General features: G+C 47.5%; 1 protein-coding gene across 1 annotated transcript in view; it reads right to left on the reverse strand.

Moving 5' to 3' along the window:
* The window catches only part of Fis1 (fission 1 protein), a 73,755-nt gene that overhangs the window by 20,654 nt on the left and 32,055 nt on the right, over positions 1-21,046 (reverse strand). The window contains exon 4 of the mRNA XM_068356650.1: positions 397-502. Coding sequence (XP_068212751.1) covers positions 397-502 — 106 coding nt within the window. The remainder of the gene's footprint in view (positions 1-396; positions 503-21,046) is intronic.

Raw genomic sequence — 21,046 nt, forward strand, 5'->3', positions numbered from 1 at the left:
TAAAAACTTTAGATGTACTATAAAAATTCCCTTATAGATCATTTTTAGAGAAACTTCTATTACAATAATTTAGTCACAGTATAAACAAGTTGACGTATACTCGTGTGAATTTTTTAATGTAATGACCCTGCAAGGATTATTGTTCACAGTGCCTTGTGCAATGTATTATAGGTAGTAATGAAAATTCACTTAAGCTCTGCTTTCTCATCTTTTCTCTTTAATGTCTATCTCTTTAAGCCTTATCATTCTTTAAATCTAGGTTGTTCCAATTCATGAATCTCAATGAAGTACACATTCTTTAGATCAGTCGTACAATTATTTAAAAATGTGAATACTTTATGATAAATAAGATAAGAAGCTGGAAAATTTTTAACCACACTTTAACAATTTACTAACCTTTTTCCATTCGTTTTTTGACCAAGGTTTCGAGTTCCAGCACTTGCCTATTAGCTGGTTCAACTTGTAATAGACCTTTAATATAATTCAAGGCAATTTGATATTCCTGTAAATATATGAAAAAACTTTTGATAGTTGTTGATAAACTATGACAATAAATGTCTACTTACTAAACATTGCAATATCACAAGAAAATAAATAACAGTTTTAGTTGATAAATCTCCTTCACTTTAAGCAATAACCAGAATTGAGATGTAAATACTTGGGTAAAACCAAAAAGCACGACCTTACCCATTTTTCTCAGGGAAAGGTTATGCATTTGCTTCACTAAGTATGGAAATCATAATTAGCTAAGCAAATATCCTTTTTCAGATATTGTTCAGTTGAGTTACTGGGTGTATGTTTGGTTATGTTAATACTGTCCAGAATCTGCTGAATTGTAGCTGCTTGAAGCAACTTCTAGTGGACCCTGTGAGTGGCTAGAGGGAGAGTAGCAATGACTTATAGATCTGACTCTAGTGCCAACATACTGAACATTACATGAGGCAGGCTGAACTAGAATTTGAGAATAGCACCTCAGGAGTCACAAATTATGAGGAGCTTGTGTTGCATAAGCTACAATGGTAGGAGTACTGGAGTCAAAAGTGGAGCAGTGGTGTTAGGTAAAAGAATAACACAAATACAGTAGGAGAGGTGTTGTGAAACTACTTCCTTGCTTGTCGACGCACGCCACTACAGTAGTGTTATCGCTAATTACTGTAATGCTACTCACTCAGTTGCCTATCAAGCACTGTTGGAATACTTGTAACACCAGAAGTGCTGTCTTAATCACCAACAAGTTGATGTGCAGGCTCCTCACCTTCACAGACCAGCAACACAAAGCAGTCTGGTTCCTCAGGCGTATACCTCATCCCTTCTTTGATGTGTCTGTGAACAGCAAAATTTCTGAAGGAGGAAACTCCAAAGAAATCCATTTGATGAGGTTCATGTCTCTTAGACACCAAGCCAGATTGTTTTGTATTTCCTGCTCTACTGCAAAGAGGTTTTGTGAGTAATTGCTAGCTGCTGACCAGTGTCTCTTCAGACACCACGAAGAGATTGCTGATGGAGATGCCCATGTGTAAAGAGTTTCTCCAGGGACAAGAGATATCCTAGTACCCTTTACCACTGTTAAGCCAGCAGATGTTGCTGAATCTACAGATGTGATTGTCCAACAGAAAGGCACCCACTATTATCATATCTATCAGCATTCCCAGGTACTCCATCTTCTGCTTGGGCATGACACTGGACTTCTCTCAGTTTACAATAATACCTAGATCGAGCAAAAGAAGAGAAATTTGTTTTCACTGCTGAAGGTACTGTCGAGAGGACAGTATCAGCCAGTCGTACAGGTATCTAAAGAGACGTACTGTGCTGTATATATGAAGTTAGTGAGATCCCAAGACAATTGTGAACACAAGCTAACACTTTGGGGCAGCAGATGGTCCGAACACAGGACTTTGAACTGAAATACCTCCCACCCCGCGATGAACTGGAGGTACTTTCTGCTGGACTGAAGAATTGGTATCTTAAAGTACTCTAAGGGTCTTTCAGATCCAAGGAAAGCATGAAGTTGTTCCCCCTGAAGGTAGCTCACAAGATGCTCACCGTCTCCATAATGAATGGGGTATGCAACATACACTTGTTCAAGGAGAGGTCGATGACCTGTCTCCAGCCTCAAGCTGACTTCTACACCACTAAGATCATACAACCTTCACAAGCTGGAGCTCCGTCCCATATGATCTATAATACGTCCTTGTCCAGTTTATCCTCACTTCTAATTGAAGGGCAAGGTGTTTGTCTGAAGTTGGGGGATACAACACAAACACCGTTAGTGTCCAAGTGAGGGGAAGACGAGAGCCAACGAATCGAAGGCAAGACATGTCCTATAGGACCTTTACCGTCCACTCATCAGCTTCATGGTACTCGCAGCTGGCACACTGGCTTGAAAGGCATCTTCTCACACATGACAGCCACAGGAGGGAACTGCCATCCCTAGCATCCTCTGATTCTTCTCCTACACCTACCTATTCTGACCTAATCAGAATGGGAATTAAAAGGAGGGATAGAATCTGAGCCTTTACAGAGGCAGAAGGGGTTGGAGATGTACACTTGTACCTGAAAGTCGCTAATGTCTCCTTGGGGGAACTTCAAATGGGTCAAAGTCATTGATTTTGAGGTCATTCTTGATGGCCCTATACCCTTAAATGGACCTCCTGATGGAAAAGAGAGTCTTGACTAGTCTTCCTCTAATTGGACTTTGTCGGACTGAAGAGTTCTGGAGTACCAAGGCCTCCTGCTGTACGATTTGTCTGACAAACCTTACGACTACCGAATGTCTTCACTCAAGGACCAAGATGGCCAACTGGTTAACAGACCGATGAGCTAGGAATGTGAGCAACTTCACCCCATTGAGAACTAGATCTGTAGAGTTCCTCTTATTCTCAGGATTAAGTAGATCTTGAGAAGATGCAAAGTAGGCCACAGCCCCAGATCAGTGGTCCAGTCAGGAGGTTGCCTGAACACTCGCCATGGAGGTGGCTTTCATGAAGCAGATTCGGATGCTGAAAAGACCGGGGTTTCTGCACTGACCCTCTCTACAGAGGTTTCCAGTGTTTCAGTTGTTACAGCCACATTGACTGAAGATGTGGAGGGCTAGTATTTTCTGGGATGTAAAATCTCCTATGCAAGGTAAGTACTGAGGGCAGCATCTTGTTAGACCAATCCACTCAAAAGTTTCTCTGCCCAGAGACGTGGTCATCGATAATATCTGTGGCATCCATTGCAAGTCCCACCTCGAACGTTGAGGGGGCCGAATAACCGATCAATGGAAGTTTCCTCCTTCTTAATTAGAACTCTGCTTGCTTCTCTAAGGCTGTTATACTCATTAATCAGAGTTAGAATTTGACAAAAGTGGATTTTGTTTACGATCAGATCCTGAATCGGGGGCTGATGGCTCTAATGTACCCCTTGATTCCTACCCCAGGGAAAGCTTGCCCTGGTCCAATGGGTGGTCTCAAGGTCTTGCCTGTTTTCTCTCTAGTCTTAGGACTGAACCGGGCTTATACAGTAATTCAAAGAGGTTGAAGCAGTAGCTGAAAGGCTTGCCTCTTCTGAAGTCCAATAACTGCACTTTGTTCTCACTTGAACCTTGGGTGACCAGGGGAAGGCCTGTACCTCTGAAGGGTTCAGGGGATAACCTGTGGAGTGGTGTCCTATGGAGATTGGTGTCTCCTAGCTGGGACATCTGAATGCCTACAACTTCCCCTTAAGGATAACATGCAAAATGAATAAAGTGAGCTTTCTTTGGAGCTTCTTGCTTCGTGTTCAGTTGAGGAAAATCTTTAGTTCAATTTACAGGGGCAGAGTGCCTAACTCTTCTGGGGCTCTGAGACCTGTCTAGTATCGACTGACAGTGAGAGTCCTTACTCACAATCATTCCCACATGGTAAAATAGTGTGAGAACTGGTCAAGAGAACCCCTACTACAAGGATAATGAAAGCGTCAGCTAGGTCCACATGGTAAAATAGCTCGAGACCTGGTCAAGAGAACCCCTACTACCAGGAGAAAGAATACGTCAGCTAGGCTCCTAAGCAGAACCTATCTGAATAGATCTAGAATTTGGGGAAAATGATCGTGACAATTCCGAAGATGTAGCCTACTATTATGATTATCATTTTACCTAAGCTACAACAATAGTTGGAAAAGCAGAAATCTAGAAGAACAAGGGCTACACCAGGGAAAAGAAATAAGGAAATAAATAAAATAATTTAAGAACAGCAACAACATTAAAATGACAAATGCGTATATAATTTGTATTTTTCATAACTATACAAACCTTAGCTGTTTAATAGGGGTATTACTTTCGGCGCAGCTGAAATGACGAGCCATTAATTTTTAACAAGGGTTAACTACCCACACTGCTAGTTAGCAGGGGGTAGGGAGGGTAGCTTGCTACCTCTCCCCCTCACACACCTGTGATTGAGCTCACTTTTCTTGGAGGTAGGACTTCATGGGGGATAGGGCTGGCGGGTAAGTTTGGTTAAATAGCTAAGGTTTGTATAGTTAGGAAAAATACAAATTATCTACGAATTTGTCATTTGTTCCGTAACAGGAATACAAACAACGCTATTTAATAGGGGTGACTCACACATTAGGAAGGGTGAACGTCCCAGCACATCTGGTTTTTTGGCTTTACCTGGGGGCTCCTTATCTGAGTGCACTCAAGGAATAAGGAGTCCTTGCACCTCGGTAAAACCTTGCTATGCAAGGTTCGCGGCCTACGCATGCTGTGTGTGAAAGTATGTAAAAGTGTGACTGTCCTGGTAAAGATATTCCGAGTTCTTTAGATGGAAAAACTGTGCACTGGGACTTTCCCAATACCACCTCATCAGGGTATGGGGACGCAACATTATTAATCTTAATACTAGGTACACAAGGGAGCATGGTTTACCTGCAGTGGTTTGAGGTCAGCTATGCAGAGAACCCAGGATGCTGCTTTCCCCAAGAGAGGGGAGAATGAAGAAAAAAATAAGGGCCAGTCAAACCTTTTTCTTCATACAGACTAAAACCGGGTAACAATGCCCTCAACCTTCTGCTACTTGTCCAATAAGGAGCTTGAGGTTTTAAAACAGCTGTTGTGCAGCCAACACAGGACCGATAGAGAACGTATCGAGTCTCCTGTGGGTCACGTCTTGCAGGTACTGGGATGTGAACGTGTTCTGACGTTTCCACACCCCAGCTTGAAGAACCTGCATCACTGAATAGTTTCTTTTGAAGGCCAGGGACATAGCTATGTCCCTGACATCATGGGCTCTGGGGCAACGTGACAGAGGAGGGTCTGGATTCAGTGCATGGTCAATGACCCTGCGAATCCACGCTGAGATGGTGTTCTTGGTGTCCCTCCTCTTGGTCCTTCCTGTGCTGACAAATAGTGCAGGCACACGAGGGCCGGCTGCGGCTGTTCTCTTAAGATACAGTCTCAAACTCCTCACTGGGCATAGTAAGAGATGGTCTGGGTCATCTGTTACAGTACGGAGACTAGAAATCCAGAAGGAGTCGAATCGAGGATCCGCTACTCCCGGGTTCTGAGACTTAGCAATAAACTCATGGACGATGTCATGTGAGAGACCATGAAGTTCACTGACTCGCTTGGCCGAAGCCAAAGCTAGCAGGAACACCATCTTCCAAGTCAGGTGGCGGTCTGTTGCCTGGCGTAATGGTTCATAGGGAGGTCTCTTAAGAGAACTGAGAACACGAACCACGTTCCATGGGGGAGGTCTCACTTCTGACTGGGGGCAGGTAAGTTCATATCTTCGTATGAGTAAAGAAAGTTCTAGCGATGAAGAAATGTCCATTTCTTTCAGTCTGAAGGCGAGGCTTAAGGCTGAGCAATAGCCTTTTACTGCCGAGACTGATAGGCGCATTTCTTCACGCAAATACACGAGGAACTACGCTATTGCTGGAATAGTGGCATCGAGTGGAGATATACCCCTTCCACGACACCAACCATAGAGGACTTTCCACTTTGCCTGGTAGACTGCTGCTGATGATTTACGCAGGTATCCAGACATCCTGATCGCAACAAGTTGCAAAAATCCTCTCTCAGAGAGGAGATGCTAGATAGTCTCCAGGCGTGAAATCATAGCAAAGCTACGGCTTTGTGGAAGATGTTTGAGTAGATTGTGTCGTGGAGGGAGTTCTCTTGGAGGCTCAGTTAGGAGTTGCAGAAGGTACAGAAACCATTCTGCTTGCTGCCATAGCAAAGCTATGAGGGTCATTGAAAGATTGACCGATGTTTTGGTCTTGTTGAGTACCCTCCTCATCAGACAGAACGGGGGAAAGGCGTAAACGTCGATGTTGTCCTACCTTTGTTGGAAAGCATCTTGCCAGAGAGCCTTGGGGTCTGGGACTGGGGAACAATACAGCGGGAGCCTGAAGTTCAGGGCCGTTGCGAATAGGTCCACAGTTGGAGAACCCCACAAAGTCAGGACTTTGTTGGCTACTAAATGATCCAAAGACCACTCGGTACTCACTATCTGAGATGCTCTGCTCAGGTTGTCGGCGAGCAAATTCCTTTTGCCCAGAACGAAAAGTGCCGATAGTGGTATCGAGTCGATTTCGGCCCATCTCAGTATCTCTACTGGTAGGTGGGATAGTTAGTGTGAAAAAGTACCTCCTTGCTTGTTGATGTAGGCCACTACTGTGGTGTTGTTGCTCATCACCACCACCGAGTGGCTTGCCAGGAACTGTTGGAACTGCTGAAGGGACAGAAAGACGGCCTTCATCTCTAGGAGATTTACGTGGAGGTACTTTTCTGACTCTGACCAGAGGCCTGAGGTCGTGTGGTGCAGCACGTCGGCCCCCCACCCTTGTTTTGAAGTGTCTGAGAACAGCATCAAATCCGGGGGGAGGACGAGAGGGTCCCCTCCCTTTCGTAGATTCTCGTCTGTCACCCACCACTGAAGGTCTGCCAATTCTGCAGGTCCAATGGGGATCTGGATGTCCGGGGAGTCGTGAGCTTGATTCCACCGGGACTTGAGTCGCCACTGGGGGGATCTCATCCTGAGGCGACCATTAGGAACTAGACGGGCCAGCGATGAAAGGTGACCGAGGAGACGTACTGTAACCACGATTGGGCTGGAAGTTCTTCCCATCTGAGAAAAGGTCTTGCGACCTTTCTCAGCCTTGTTATCCTGTCGTCTGATGGGAAGGCTTTGTGGAGATTGGTGTCTATGACCATGCCTAAGTATACCAGTCTCTGAGTAGGAAGCAGAGAGCTACAATGGGCTCTACAGGCGACAGGAAAGGTGATGGAAGGTTGGCAGGTCTGGAGGATGGATGGTCGATGTGTCCTTTGTAAGGACGACCATCCACCGAAGGAGATCGCGAACGATATGCAGAGAGGTCTAGGACTGAAGTCACAAGACTGGTTGCAGATGCAGTGATGGATGATGTATGAAGGTCTGACGGGGGACTGCAGTGATGACGCTGAACCAAATAGGCGCCTCTTCACTGCTGATGAAGGGAGACCTCTAAGGCAAAGAGGAAGGCGAGCCTTCCGACGGATGCGCCCTCTGGGGGGCGTTGGATCAGCAAGCTGACCGTCAGCAGTCCTCCGTAGAGGAGTCTCTATAAGTGAACTCCCCAGAGGGAAAAAACACTTGCAGGAGAGGCCGATGTTGAACTTAGTTTCCCCCTCGGAGGATGGGCAGGAATGGGGGAAACTAAGTCGGTAGCTAAAGCTGTAGAGTTTGGAGTGGCAAAGGAGATGGGTGACGCCGCATGAGACACCTCTGACACAACGTCGACAAGTCAGGGGATCTACCTCTGACGGCGACGAAGATTGCTTAACAGAAGCACCCATGCGGATGAACTGCAGCAAGGCTTCCTTGGAAGGCGAAACCGTGAGCCCCAAGGAAGACCACATCTGAAAAAGGGAAGTTAGTGACAAGGCCTCACCCCGGGGGGAGACGTGGGGCTGCTTCGCTAGGGGAAGCAACATCATCTCTCGAGACCCGGGATTGGTCGATAATAACTTGGTCTAGGTAGGAGCTTCGGAGGAGGGTTGAGCGACTTAAGAAGAGGCATTGGGTTTTTCTCCCTTCAAAGCATCCTTTGAAGTAGAAATATCCCGCTTGGACTACTTCTTCCGCCGTCGCGCAAACCTCTCCCACTGCGAGGAAGACCATTCCTTGCACTCACTACACTTGTTAACACTATAACACCGCTGACCTTTGCAGGAAGGACAAAGGGCGTGAGGATCAGTCTCGACCGCCGACATATATGTTCCACAAGGGCGGCTGAAGAGTCCAGGGCAGGTGCGCATGGTTGCAGAAGTCGACTTCACACACACTCTAAGAGAAAAAGAGAAAACAAAATGGCGTTAATGGCTGCCAAAAATCGGCGAGGATGAAGAACAGCAACGACCGTTCACCATCCAAGCCAAAAGCAAAGTGAGCTCAATCACAGGTGTGTGAGGAGGAGAGGTAGCAAGGTACCCTCCATACCCCCCGCTAACTAGCGGTGTGGGTAGTTAACCCTCGTTAAAAATGTTATTTTCATTAGTAAAATAAATTTTTGAATATACTTACCCGATGATCATGTAGCTGTCAACTCCGTTGCCCGACAGAAATCTACGGTCGGGATACGCCAGCGATCGCTATCCAGGTGGGGGTGTACACAACAGCGCCATCTGTGAGTAGGTACTCAAGTACTTCTTGTCAACAAGAACTCAATTTTCTCCTCGGTCCACTGGTTCTCTATGGGGAGGAAGGGCGGGTTCTTTAATTCATGATCATCGGGTAAGTATATTCAAAAATTTATTTTACTAATGAAAATAACATTTTTCAATATTAATCTTACCCGATGATCATGTAGCTGATTCACACCCAGGGTGGTGGGTGGAGACCAGCATACATGTTAACAAAGAAGCTAAGTATCCCGTATTTCATTTTATCAGTTATTCAAAATAACAAACATAAAATAAATAAGTACCTGGTAAGGAAGTCGACTTGAACTATTACTCTGCCTTTTTTAAGTACGTCTTCCTTACTGAGCCTAGCGGTCCTCTTAGGATGCTGAACGACTCCTAGGTGCTGAAGTATAAAGGGCTGCAACCCATACTAAAGGACCTCATCACAACCTCTAACCTAGGCGCTTCTCAAGAAAGAATTTGACCACCCGCCAAATCAACCAGGATGCGGAAGGCTTCTTAGCCTACCGTACAACCAAAAGAACAACAATAAAAAGTATTCAAGAGAAAGGTTAAAAAGGTTATGGGATTATGGGAATGTAGTGGCTGAGCCCTCACCTACTACTGCACTCGCTGCTACGAATGGTCCCAGGGTGTAGCAGTTCTCGTAAAGAGACTGGACATCTTTGAGATAGAATGATGCGAACACTGACTTGCTTCTCCAATAGGTTGCATCCATAACACTCTGCAGAGAACGGTTCTGTTTGAAGGCCACTGAAGTAGCAACAGCTCTCACTTCATGTGTCCTTACCTTCAGCAAAGCAAGGTCTTCTTCCTTCAGATGAGAATGTGCCTCTCTAATCAGAAGCCTGATGTAGTAAGAAACTGCGTTCTTAGACATCGGTAGAGAAGGCTTCTTGATAGCACACCATAAAGCTTCTGATTGTCCTCGTAATGGCTTTGACCTTCTTAAATAGTACCTAAGAGCTCTAACTGGGCAAAGTACTCTCTCTAGTTCGTTCCCCACCAAGTTGGACAGGCTTGGGATCTCGAACGACTTAGGCCAAGGACGGGAAGGAAGCTCGTTTTTAGCCAAAAAACCGAGCTGCAAGGAACATGTAGCCGTTTCAGATGTAAAACCTATGTTCCTGCTGAAGGCGTGGATCTCACTTACTCTTTTAGCTGTTGCTAAGCACACGAGGAAAAGAGTTTTTAATGTGAGGTCCTTAAAAGAGGCTGATTGGAGCAGTTCAAATCTTGATGACATTAGGAACCTTAAAACCACGTCTAGATTCCAGCCTGGAGTGGACAACCGACGTTCCTTTGAGGTCTCAAAAGACCTAAGGAGGTCCTGTAGATCTTTGTTGGTGGAAAGATCCAAGCCTCTGTGGCAGAATACCGCTGCCAACATACTTCTGTAACCCTTGATCGTAGGAGCTGATAGGGATCTTACGTTCCTTAGATGTAACAGGAAGTCAGCAATCTGGGTTACAGTGGTACTGGTTGAGGAAACTGCATTGGCCTTGCACCAGTTTCGGAAGACTTCCCATTTAGACTGATAGACTCTGAGAGTGGATGTCCTCCTTGCTCTGGCAATCGCTCTGGCTGCCTCCTTCGAAAAGCCTCTAGCTCTTGAGTCTCTCGATAGTCTGAAGGCAGTCAGACGAAGAGCGTGGAGGTTTGGGTGTACCTTCTTTACGTGAGGTTGACGCAGAAGGTCCACTCTTAGAGGAAGAGTCCTGGGAACGTCGACTAGCCATTGCAGTACCTCGGTGAACCATTCTCTCGCGGGCCAGAGGGGAGCAACCAACGTCAGCCGTGTCCCTTTGTGAGAGGCGAACTTCTGAAGTACCCTGTTGACAATCTTGAACGGCGGGAACGCATACAGGTCGAGATGGGACCAATCCAGCAGAAAGGCATCCACGTGAACTGCTGCTGGGTCTGGAATCGGAGAACAATACATCGGGAGCCTCTTGGTCATCGAGGTAGCGAATAGATCTATGGTTGGCTGACCCCACAGGGCCCATAGTCTGCTGCAAACATTCTTGTGAAGGGTCCACTCTGTGGGGATGACCTGACCCTTCCGGCTGAGGCGATCTGCCATGACATTCATATCGCCCTGAATGAACCTCGTTACCAGCGAAAGCTTTCGATCTTTTGACCAAATGAGGAGGTCCCTTGCGATCTCGAACAACTTCCTCGAATGAGTCCCTCCCTGCTTGGAGATGTAAGCCAAGGCTGTGGTGTTGTCGGAGTTCACCTCCACCACCTTGTTTAGCTGGAGGGACTTGAAGTTTATCAAGGCCAGATGAACCGCCAACAACTCCTTGCAATTGATGTGAAGTGTCCTTTGCTCCTGATTCCATGTGCCCGAGCATTCCTGTCCGTCCAGTGTCGCACCCCAGCCCGTGTCCGATGCGTCCGAGAAGAGACGGTGGTCGGGGGTCTGAACAGCCAATGGTAGACCTTCCTTGAGAAGAATGCTGTTCTTCCACCACGTTAGAGTAGACCTCATCTCTTCGGAAACAGGAACTGAGACCGTCTCTAGCGTCATGTCCTTTATCCAGTGAGCAGCTAGATGATACTGAAGGGGGCGGAGGTGGAGTCTCCCTAACTCGATGAACAGGGCCAGCGATGAAAGTGTCCCTGTTAGACTCATCCACTGCCTGACTGAACATCGGTTCCTTCTCAGCATGCTCTGGATGCATTCTAGGGCTTGATTGATCCTTGGGGCCGACGGAAAAGCCCGAAAAGCTCGACTCTGAATCTCCATACCCAGATAGACAATGGTCTGGGATGGGACGAGCTGGGACTTCTCTATATTGACCAGGAGGCCCAGTTCCTTGGTCAGATCCAAAGTACATCTGAGATTCTCCAGACAGCGACGACTTGTTGGAGCTCTTAAAAGCCAGTCGTCTAAATAGAGGGAGGCTCTGATGTCTGCCAAGTGAAGGAATTTCGCAATATTCCTCATCAGTCTGGTAAACACAAGAGGTGCCGTGCTTAGGCCAAAGCACAGGGCTTGGAACTGGTACACAACCTTTCCAAAGACGAACCTTAGGAAAGGTTGGGAGTCTGGATGGATGGGGACGTGAAAGTACGCGTCTTTCAGGTCTAACGAGACCATCCAGTCCTCCTGCCTGACCGCTGCTAGGACCGACTTCGTCGTCTCCATCGTGAACGTCTGCTTGGTGACAAAAGCATTGAGAGCACTGACGTCCAGCACCGGTCTCCAACCTCCTGTCTTCTTCGCTACCAGGAAGAGACGGTTGTAGAAGCCCGGGGATTGATGGTCCCGGACTATGACTACCGCTTCCTTTTGTAGCAAGAGCGACACCTCTTGTTGCAACGCTAGCCTCTTGTCCTTCTCCTTGTAGTTGGGAGAGAGGTTGATGGGAGATGTAGCTAGAGGGGGACTGCGGCAGAACGGAATTCTGTATCCCTCCCTTAGCCACTTCACAGACTGAGCGTCTGCACCTCTGCTCTCCCAAGCTTGCCAGAAGGTCTTGAGTCTGGCTCCCACTGCTGTCTGGAGAGGAAGAAAGTCAGAACTTGCCTTTTGCGGACTTGGAACCCTTCTTGGATTTGCCACGGTGACTGTCGGCACGGGTACCTCCTCTGCTGGAGGTTCTGCCACGAAAGGGCGGGATGAACCGAGTTGCAGGAGTGTCCACTGCTGCAGGGCGGAAGGGTCTAGGCACGGAAGGTAAGGTTTTAGCCTTACGTGCAGAAGATGCCATCAGATCATGGGTATCCTTCTGGATAAGAGAGGCAGCCATCCCCTTAATCAGCTCCTCCGGAAAAAGACACTTGGAGAGAGGAGCAAACAACAACTCTGACTTCTGGCAAGGAGTGATACCAGCCGATAAGAAGGAGCAAAGATGTTCTCTCTTCTTGAGCACTCCCGACACGTACGAAGCCGCAAGTTCACCAGACCCATCCCGGATGGCTTTGTCCATGCTGGACATGATCAGCATGGCAGAGTCCCTATCTGAAGGGGAAGTCTTCCTGCTTAAGGCTCCCAAACACCAATCGAGGAAGTTGAAGATCTCGAAGGCACGAAAGACTCCCTTCAACAGATGATCCATATCGGAAAAGGACCAGCAGATCTTCGATCGTCTCATAGCCAACCTGCGGGGAGAGTCAACCAGACTTGAGAAGTCGCCCTGGGCAGAGGCAGGAACTCCCAAGCCGGGTTCCTCTCCCGTGGCATACCAGACGCTCGACCTGGAAGCAAGCTTGGTAGGCGGAAAGATGAATGCAGTCTTTCCCAGTTGCTTCTTGGAATGCAACCACTCTCCCATAACCCTCAAAGCTCTCTTAGAAGATCGTGCGAGAACAAGCTTGGTGAAAGCAGGCGCAGCAGACTGCATGCCCAGAGCAAACTCGGAGGGAGGAGAGCGAGGGGTTGCAGACACAAACTGCTCAGGATACAAGTCCCTGAACAAGGCAAGGACTTTACGAAAGTCTAAGGAGGGAGGCGTAGACTTGGGCCCTTCAAAGTCAGAGTGTGGTTCATCCAAGTGTGCAGCTTCGTCATCCGATACTCCATCATCCGAAAGCTGAGTAGGAAGTGGCAAAGGTAGAGCAGAAAGCTGAACGGCTGAATCCGGCAGAACGGGTGCATGCGTAGCTGCGGATCCAACATCATGCCGCTGCTGGTCTGTCTGCGAGCTGGTAACAACAAAAGCAGAGTGTTGGTGCGTGGGAGGGGCTGCGGTGGGTAGCAGAGCATGCTGTATGGTATGCGGAGCATGCTGTATGGTATGCGGCGCATGCCGCATGGGTTGCGGAGAAAGCTGCATAGTGCTGGAACCCGGCAGCTCTACAGCAGCAAGAACATGCGTCTGGCAGGGAGGACTGCGCATCGGTGGTGGAGCTCTCACAGGTGGAGTGTGGGAGCAGGCAGCCGCAGTATCTGCTGAGCGCACAACCTCGGCGGGTTGTAGGTTAACAGGTGCAGTGTTAACCTTCTCAGCATGATACTCCTGCATGAATGCCGCAAGCTGAGACTGCATAGTCTGCAGCATGGACCACTTAGGGTCTACCGTGGTTGGAGCAACAACAGACGGAGCAGAGGCCTGTTGTGGAACCACTCTACCTCTCTTGGGAGGTGTGCAGTCATCAGATGACTGCAGCGAGTCCGAACTGACCCAGTGGCTACACCTGGGCCGTTGGACTCGCTCGGAAGGGACCTTACGTTTGAGCGGTCGTGAGACCTTGGTCCATCGTTTCCTCCTGGAAACTTCTTCCACAGACGAGGAATGTAAGGGCTCATTCGTCTGTTTGTGGATGGGACGATCTTGAACAGATACGTCCGCAACCACTGAGGATACATCCGTGCGCCGATCAAGGCCTGCCGAACCCTTTGGTCCTTCGACATTGCTTCTCCCCTGGGCTTGGGAGCTTGCAAGAGGTCCCGGACTGGGAGGACGACTGGCACGCACAGATGTACCCTCATGCGCAACACTGACACTGACACTTTTCACATCACTAGCACTAACACTTCCCACTGCACTTTTCGCTTTCAGCTCTCTGACATCTGCCAAGAGCTGATTACGGTCATTAGCCAATGACTCCACTCGGTCACCTAGAGCCTGAATGGCACGCAACATATCCGCCATGGATGGCTGAGCACTAGTAGCAGGTTCGGGAGTCACCACCACAGGGGAAGGAAAAGGTTGAGGGGCATGGGGAGAGGAAAAATCCACAGAGCGAGAAGAACTCCTCCTGATTCTCTCCTTCTCTAACCTACGTGCATTTTTGAGGAATTCGTTAAAATCGAATTCCGAAAGCCCAGCACATTCCCCACATCGATCTTCCAATTGACAGGTTTTACCCCTACAATTGAAACAAACGGTGTGAGGATCTAAAGAGGCCTTCGGAAGACGCCTAGCACAAGTCCTAACACTACACTGCCTGTATTTAGGGACTTGAGACTGGTCAGACATCTTGAATTTAGAAGTAGTCAAGGGGGAATTCCAAAATCTAGCAAAGTTCGTTAACAATTAATCCAAATTAATTCCAAAAGCTTGCTAAGCTAATGATAAAGCTTCCTGAATAGCGAAGGCTAAACTCTAGAGTAAATACATCACCAAATCGTGAACAACAACTCCAGAATCAACAGCATATCCAAGTAGGTCTTGCCGGCGGCACGACAGAGGAAAAATTGAGTTCTTGTTGACAAGAAGTACTTGAGTACCTACTCACAGATGGCGCTGTTGTGTACACCCCCACCTGGATAGCGATCGCTGGCGTATCCCGACCGTAGATTTCTGTCGGGCAACGGAGTTGACAGCTACATGATCATCGGGTAAGATTAATATTGAAAAATTAATGCACATCATTTCAGCTACGCCGAAAGTAATACCCCTATTAAATAGCGTGGTTTGTATTCCAGTTACAAAAAAAACAGATCTTTCATATATACACCATGAAAAAAGACTTGTGTGAGCCTGTTCAACATAAAAACAATTACAGCAAGTTTGACCTTTTGAAATTCCATCAATTCAACTACCTCATTAGAAAGACAATTCCACAACTTGGTCACAGCTAGAATAAAACTAAAATACTGTGTGTATTGAGCCTTATGATGAAGGCATACCTAATAAAATTAACTGCATACCTAGTATTACGAACAGGATGGTACAGTACTGTCCGGGAAGATCTAAATGCAAAGGATGGTCAGAATTATGAAAAATCTTAGGCAACATGCATAATGAACTAATTGAATGATAGTGCCAGAAATTAATATCTAGATCAGGAGGATAAGATTCAGTAGCTGAAGACCAAACAGAAGAAAAATATAACAAATTTGGAAATAATTTGTATTTTTCCTAACATACAAACCTGGAGCTATTTATTAGGATAATACTTTTGGCGAGGCTGAAAGACGAGCCATGATAATTTTAGTGAGGGATAACTACCCCATCCGCTAGTTAGCGGGTGGGGGGTGGGGTAGAATGGCTACCCCGCTAACTCACACCTCTCGGCTGAGTAACCACTTTGCTTTATGGCAGGACTTCTCGGGGGACAGGGTGGCGGGCCAATTTGTATAAATAGCTCCAGGTTTGTATATTAGGAAAAATACAAATTATTTCCAAATTTGTTATTTGTTCCGACACAGATACAAACCTTCGCTATTTATTAGGGTGACTTACTCTTAGGAGGGAGGAAGTCCTCACCAACTGGCCTTTGTCATGACCCGGGGTCCTCTCTATTTCGATCTGTGATCGATAGTAGAAGGGACCCTACCCTCGCTAAAATCAAGTGCCAATATGAGGTAATGCACTGTTAGCGGCCTGCAGAAGCTTGTGTGAGTGGAACTAACAGTGTGGCTTGTCTTTAACATAGGAACTCGAGTACAGAACCTATTGTTCTTAAAGACTTCCCCAATACCCTCCCTCTAAAAGGTATTGGGGACGTAACAAAGTATTCTTCTATACTTAGGAGGCACAAGGGAAATGGGTCTTACCTGCAGCGAGGTGAGGTCAGCTATGCTGAGGCTTGCGGAGCTGTTTTCCCCAGAGGGAGAAGGTGAAAGGAAGACAGGAACCAGACATTCTTACTCATTCACCCCAGACTAATCCGGTTAGCCTCAGCCCTCAGTCCTTTGCTACTTGTCCATCAAGGAGCCTGAGGTGTTTATACCATTTGTTGTGCAACCACCACAGGCCCAATGGAAAAGGTCTCCATATTCTTGTGGGTTACATCTTTGCAGGTAGTGGGCCGTGAAGGTCGATTGACGCTTCCACATGCCCACTTAAAGTATCTGCACCACAGAGTAGTTTCTGGAGTGCCAGGGACATAGCAACGCCAGTGACGTTACGAGCTCTGGGTCTTAGGATGGAGGAGAGTCTAGATTAAGAGTAACCTCAATTGCCTTTCAATCCCAGAGGGGAAGGAAATCCTTGAGGTCCTCCTCTTGACCTTCCCCGTGCTGGTCAACAGTGCCGACAAACGGGGGCGAGCTGGTATCTTTCTTTTAAGGTAACCCTACAGACTCCTCACTGGGTAAAACCCCAGATGATGGGTTTCCAGTTACCGAACGAAGACTCTTTATTCAAAATGGGCTGCACCTAGGGTACAGCACACTCGGATTTGAGTCTTGGCAATCCACTCAGGGACACCGTTGAGGATTACTTCTCCCCATCTCCTAGGGTAGGAGACATCAGAGGTTGGATCATACAACACACTAACTCTCTTGGTCAAAAGCCCAAGTGAGTAGAAAGGGCATCTTCCGTGTAAGGAAGTGATCTGCTGCTGGGCCTACGGTTCGTAGAGAGGGGCCTTCAGAGACTGAAGGACCCGAACCGCGTTCCCAGGAGGAGGTTGAGATCCGACGGGGGACAAGTTATCTCACACTTGCATAAGTAAAGGCATCGATGGGAGAGAATCCCCTTCCACGACATCAGTCACAAAGGACGGAACACTTCGCCTGGAAGACCGACGCTGAAAAGTGTCTGAGGTGCCTAGACATCTTTTCCGTAACCTGATGCGAAAGGCCTCTCTGAAAGGGGTGGTGTAGGATCGTCCCAGGCGAGAAGTCGAAGCAAAGCTACGGCTTAGGAAAGTGTTAGCATGTGGCTGCTTGGAAGATCGTGCCGTGGAGGAAGATTCCTCGGAACTCCGTCAGGAGCTGTAGAAGGTCCGGGAACCATTCTGCGTGTTGCCATAGCAAAGCTATTGGAGCTCCATCAGGGGCTGCAGGTGGTCTGGGAACCATTCTGCGGGATGCCATAGCGAAGCCATAGGAGTCATTGATAAGATCCTGCTTATCCTGACTTGGCTGAGGACTTTTTCACCAGACCGAATGGGGGGGAAAGAACAAGGCACATCTCTAGGCCGCCCCACCGATCTTGGAATACATCTTGTTTGAGGGCCTGGGGAATGGTCAAGTGGGAGCCTGAAGATCAGGGCCGCTGCGAGCATAACCACAGTCGGGGACCCCACAAAGTTAAGACTTTGTTGGATACAAGATGATTCCAAGACACTAGGAGCCCACTATCTGGGTGGTTTTGCAAGCACATTCCTGACGCGAGCAGAGGGGGGCAAATAAGGCTTCGTACTGCTAGATGGTTCTCTAAGAGAGGTGAATGCTGGTACCTTTCTGAATCGGGCCAACAGACGAGGATGAAATGGTATGGCATATGCCCTCCCTCTCTCTTTTGATGCATTATAGAGAGCATCCGGTCCAGAGGGAAAACGAGAAGACAGGCCTCTTTGCAGAAGCTCTCGTCTGCCACCCATCATCCGCGGATTGTCCAGCGGTGAGGGGGGGGGTGCATAGCAATAAACACACCTCGAGATGATGTTGAGACATGTAACCAATTGCACGTTCTTGCAACGAAGGGGAACAGCCTGTTCTCCCTCCAACTGCCACTAATCCAGTGTGGTTGGCTGAATAAGACCAATACCAAACGGTAAACCAGTTAATCAGTACAGCTTATGTTATAATAGCGAATCTCCATAGGAATTGCTTTCCGGACAAGAGACTGTACGGTAATCACTGAACGCCTCCATCCAAACCCAAGAGGGGATTGAGACGTATCTTCAATCTATTGTTGGGTGGGTAAAGAGCATAAGTCTACTACGGAGTAGTAACACCGAACTGTGCGCATGACAAGCATACATGTGTAGTTCGACTTCAAAGTCGTATCCGGAACTGTCGGAGAACGTTGGCAACGTTCGTAACGGAGGTTTCTCCTTCTTAGGACAAACAACGTTTGTACTTCGTCTCCGATCGGTAAACTAGCATTTTTATATTAAATGTTCCCTACTAAGGAACAGATATGCTTATGAGAAGTTTCCAGCCAAAGCCTTTATAGGAGACTAAGACTTCTGATCAGGGGAAAGGAAAAAATGCCTATAAGGAGGCAGAACGTAAATGCCATATGTCTGGTTACAGAAAAGTAGCCAAGTAATGTACTGTAATGAATAACCTGGTTTCAGTAAGGGATATAAATATACAACTTAATACAATGGAATTCTAATTGGAAGATGTATATAGCCCTTATTGGGAGAAAGATCGCTTGCACGTAAATATGTACTTGTCCAATTTCGCTAGCGCATGCGTATTCTCGGCCTCCAGGAAAAGTTTGCAACGAATCCGGTTGTGGGAATAATGTATGTGCGACGAATCGCAACATTATTGCCGAATGAATTTTGATCGTTGACTAACTGTAATATTTTCTTGAATGAGAGCGAACATGTTCTCAAACAAAATATACAGTTATAGAGGCGATCATTTCCCCTTTGGTTTACCCCTCCTCTTTATATGAGGGGCTAGCCAGTGTTCATTACACACAAATGTATGTCTGTTTACCTGCTGGCTGGGTTTGAAACGTTCATAACGAAATGAAGAGATGCCCACACTGTTGCTATCGTTCTTTTAACGTCAGCTAACAATGTTCCTTCGGGACTAATTGTTCGAAACAATAACCCTGTAAGGATAGAATAAAAATCTCGGAAGACTATCGTGTAAAAAGGCAAGTCGTTATACCCAGGGTACAATGACAGGGGAGGCTGCCTCCATCAAACGGTAGAACCGAGTTTAAGACCATAACCTCGTGGTTTTGTCTTGGCTAGAATGCATTCTCCGGGAAGGCGTACGACCTTCATGAAGTTTTAACACCCATTGAAGTTTTGTAAAAACTTCTCAAGAACAAGTCTCCCAAAAAAGGGTGAAGTCTCTTATGTGGGGGTTTGCTTCAAAAAAGGCCAGACATAATTGTCATCGACCGCTTACCTAAAGGGGTTGCCATCGAATGCTTTCTCGATAGTGAGAAAACTACCGTCTAAATCACGCAAGGCCTGCCAGGGGAAATGAACCGCAATGTAATAAAAATTTTCATTCCCTGCTCATTTCCATCTGCTAACCAAACCACTCGAAGTGGGAAGGTGGAGGAAAAATGACGGTGGTTCGTTCGAAAACGAAAGGATCGGTGCTGGTGAAACCAGACCAGCTGATATAGTAATTAGCTGGGAGTGTAGAGTGACGTATCAAGTCACACTTTTGGAAGACCCATCCCGTAGAGGGGGGGGGTCGACTATAGAGTTTTCAGAAAACTCTGGATTGCGGAAACAGAAAGATTTGGAAGAGAACCTAGAGGTTCAGAATCTATTTGTGAATTCCTTTCTCATGACCTTAAGGAGTGTTGTGCCAAGAACCCGCAGGAACTCTGTCACGGATTCCTGATGGAATTTCCAGGAATCGTGTTACATGACCAGGACCCAAAGGAACTGTGTCATAGTTACCTCTAGAGATTCATAAACCCTTAGGCAGCAGGCATCCCTCTGTCATTAGAGTAAAACTCTTGATGAGGATGGACGCGGGCGAACAATTCACGGGACGAGAGTTCGAAAACTGTCATGAGAGTAAACCTCTTGTGCACTCGTGAACACTCTGTCATATAAGTATGGCTATGATCACGAGAACCCAAAGGTTTAGCGTGAACTGCGTTGTGAGACCCCGAAGGGTTATAAGAGTTGTTCGCGCACTTCAACCGATTGCATGCACCTCGTTGTACGTGTGCGCCATGTCCTGCGCACGCACCAATACAGTCGTGCGTTCCAATCCAATCGTGTGCGCACGCCAATATGGTCGTGCGCTCCTATCCAATCGTGTGCACCAATATGGTCGTGCACGCGTGCACTAATATGATCGTGCGCTCTTGCGCCGAACTGTTGGTAGGCGGATGGGATCACGATTGCGCGCACCATTTCCGCGCTCGTGGAACGCATGAGGTTATTCGCACACCTGGCGCGCATAAGGTTGCTCGCGCGCATGGCGTGCAGTGTGTTGTTCGCGCGCATGGCGCGCCACAGGATGTTCGCGCGCATGGCGCGCCACAGGATGTTCGCGCGCATGGCGAGCAACAGGATATTCGCGCATATGGCGCGCCAAAGGATGAACCCGCGCGCCATGATCGCCATTTTGCTTGCGCGCCCCAACACAGTCGTGCGCACCAAGTCGGTCATGCGCACCAATTTGGACGTGCGCACCAATTTGGCCGTGCGCGCCAATTTGGCCGTGCGCGCCAACTTGGTAGTGCGCGTGAGAGCTCTCAGGTTGGGGAGAGAACTCACTGCTACCCTCACCCGAAGGTTCATGATAGCTTGTGTTGTGTGAGCGCGAACGATCAACACAACGAGAGTTTGAAAACTCTCTTTCATAAAAAGAATGACTCAGGTCACGAGAACCCGAAAGTTCAGCGTGAACTGTGTTGCGCGAACCCGAAGGGTTAGCGCAACAAGAAACCGAAGTTTCCCTGTCACTAAACACTGAAGTGTCGGAGTGACTAAAGTTACGAGAGCCCAAGGGTTCTGCGTAACTAATGTTACGAGACTCCAAAGGATCAGCGTAACGAGAAACCAAACTTTCCATCAGCGTAACAAGAAACCAAACTTTCCATCAGC

This window comes from Palaemon carinicauda, chromosome 2, assembly GCF_036898095.1.
Source record: "Palaemon carinicauda isolate YSFRI2023 chromosome 2, ASM3689809v2, whole genome shotgun sequence".
In the NCBI taxonomy this organism is placed as follows: Eukaryota; Metazoa; Arthropoda; class Malacostraca; order Decapoda; family Palaemonidae; genus Palaemon; species Palaemon carinicauda.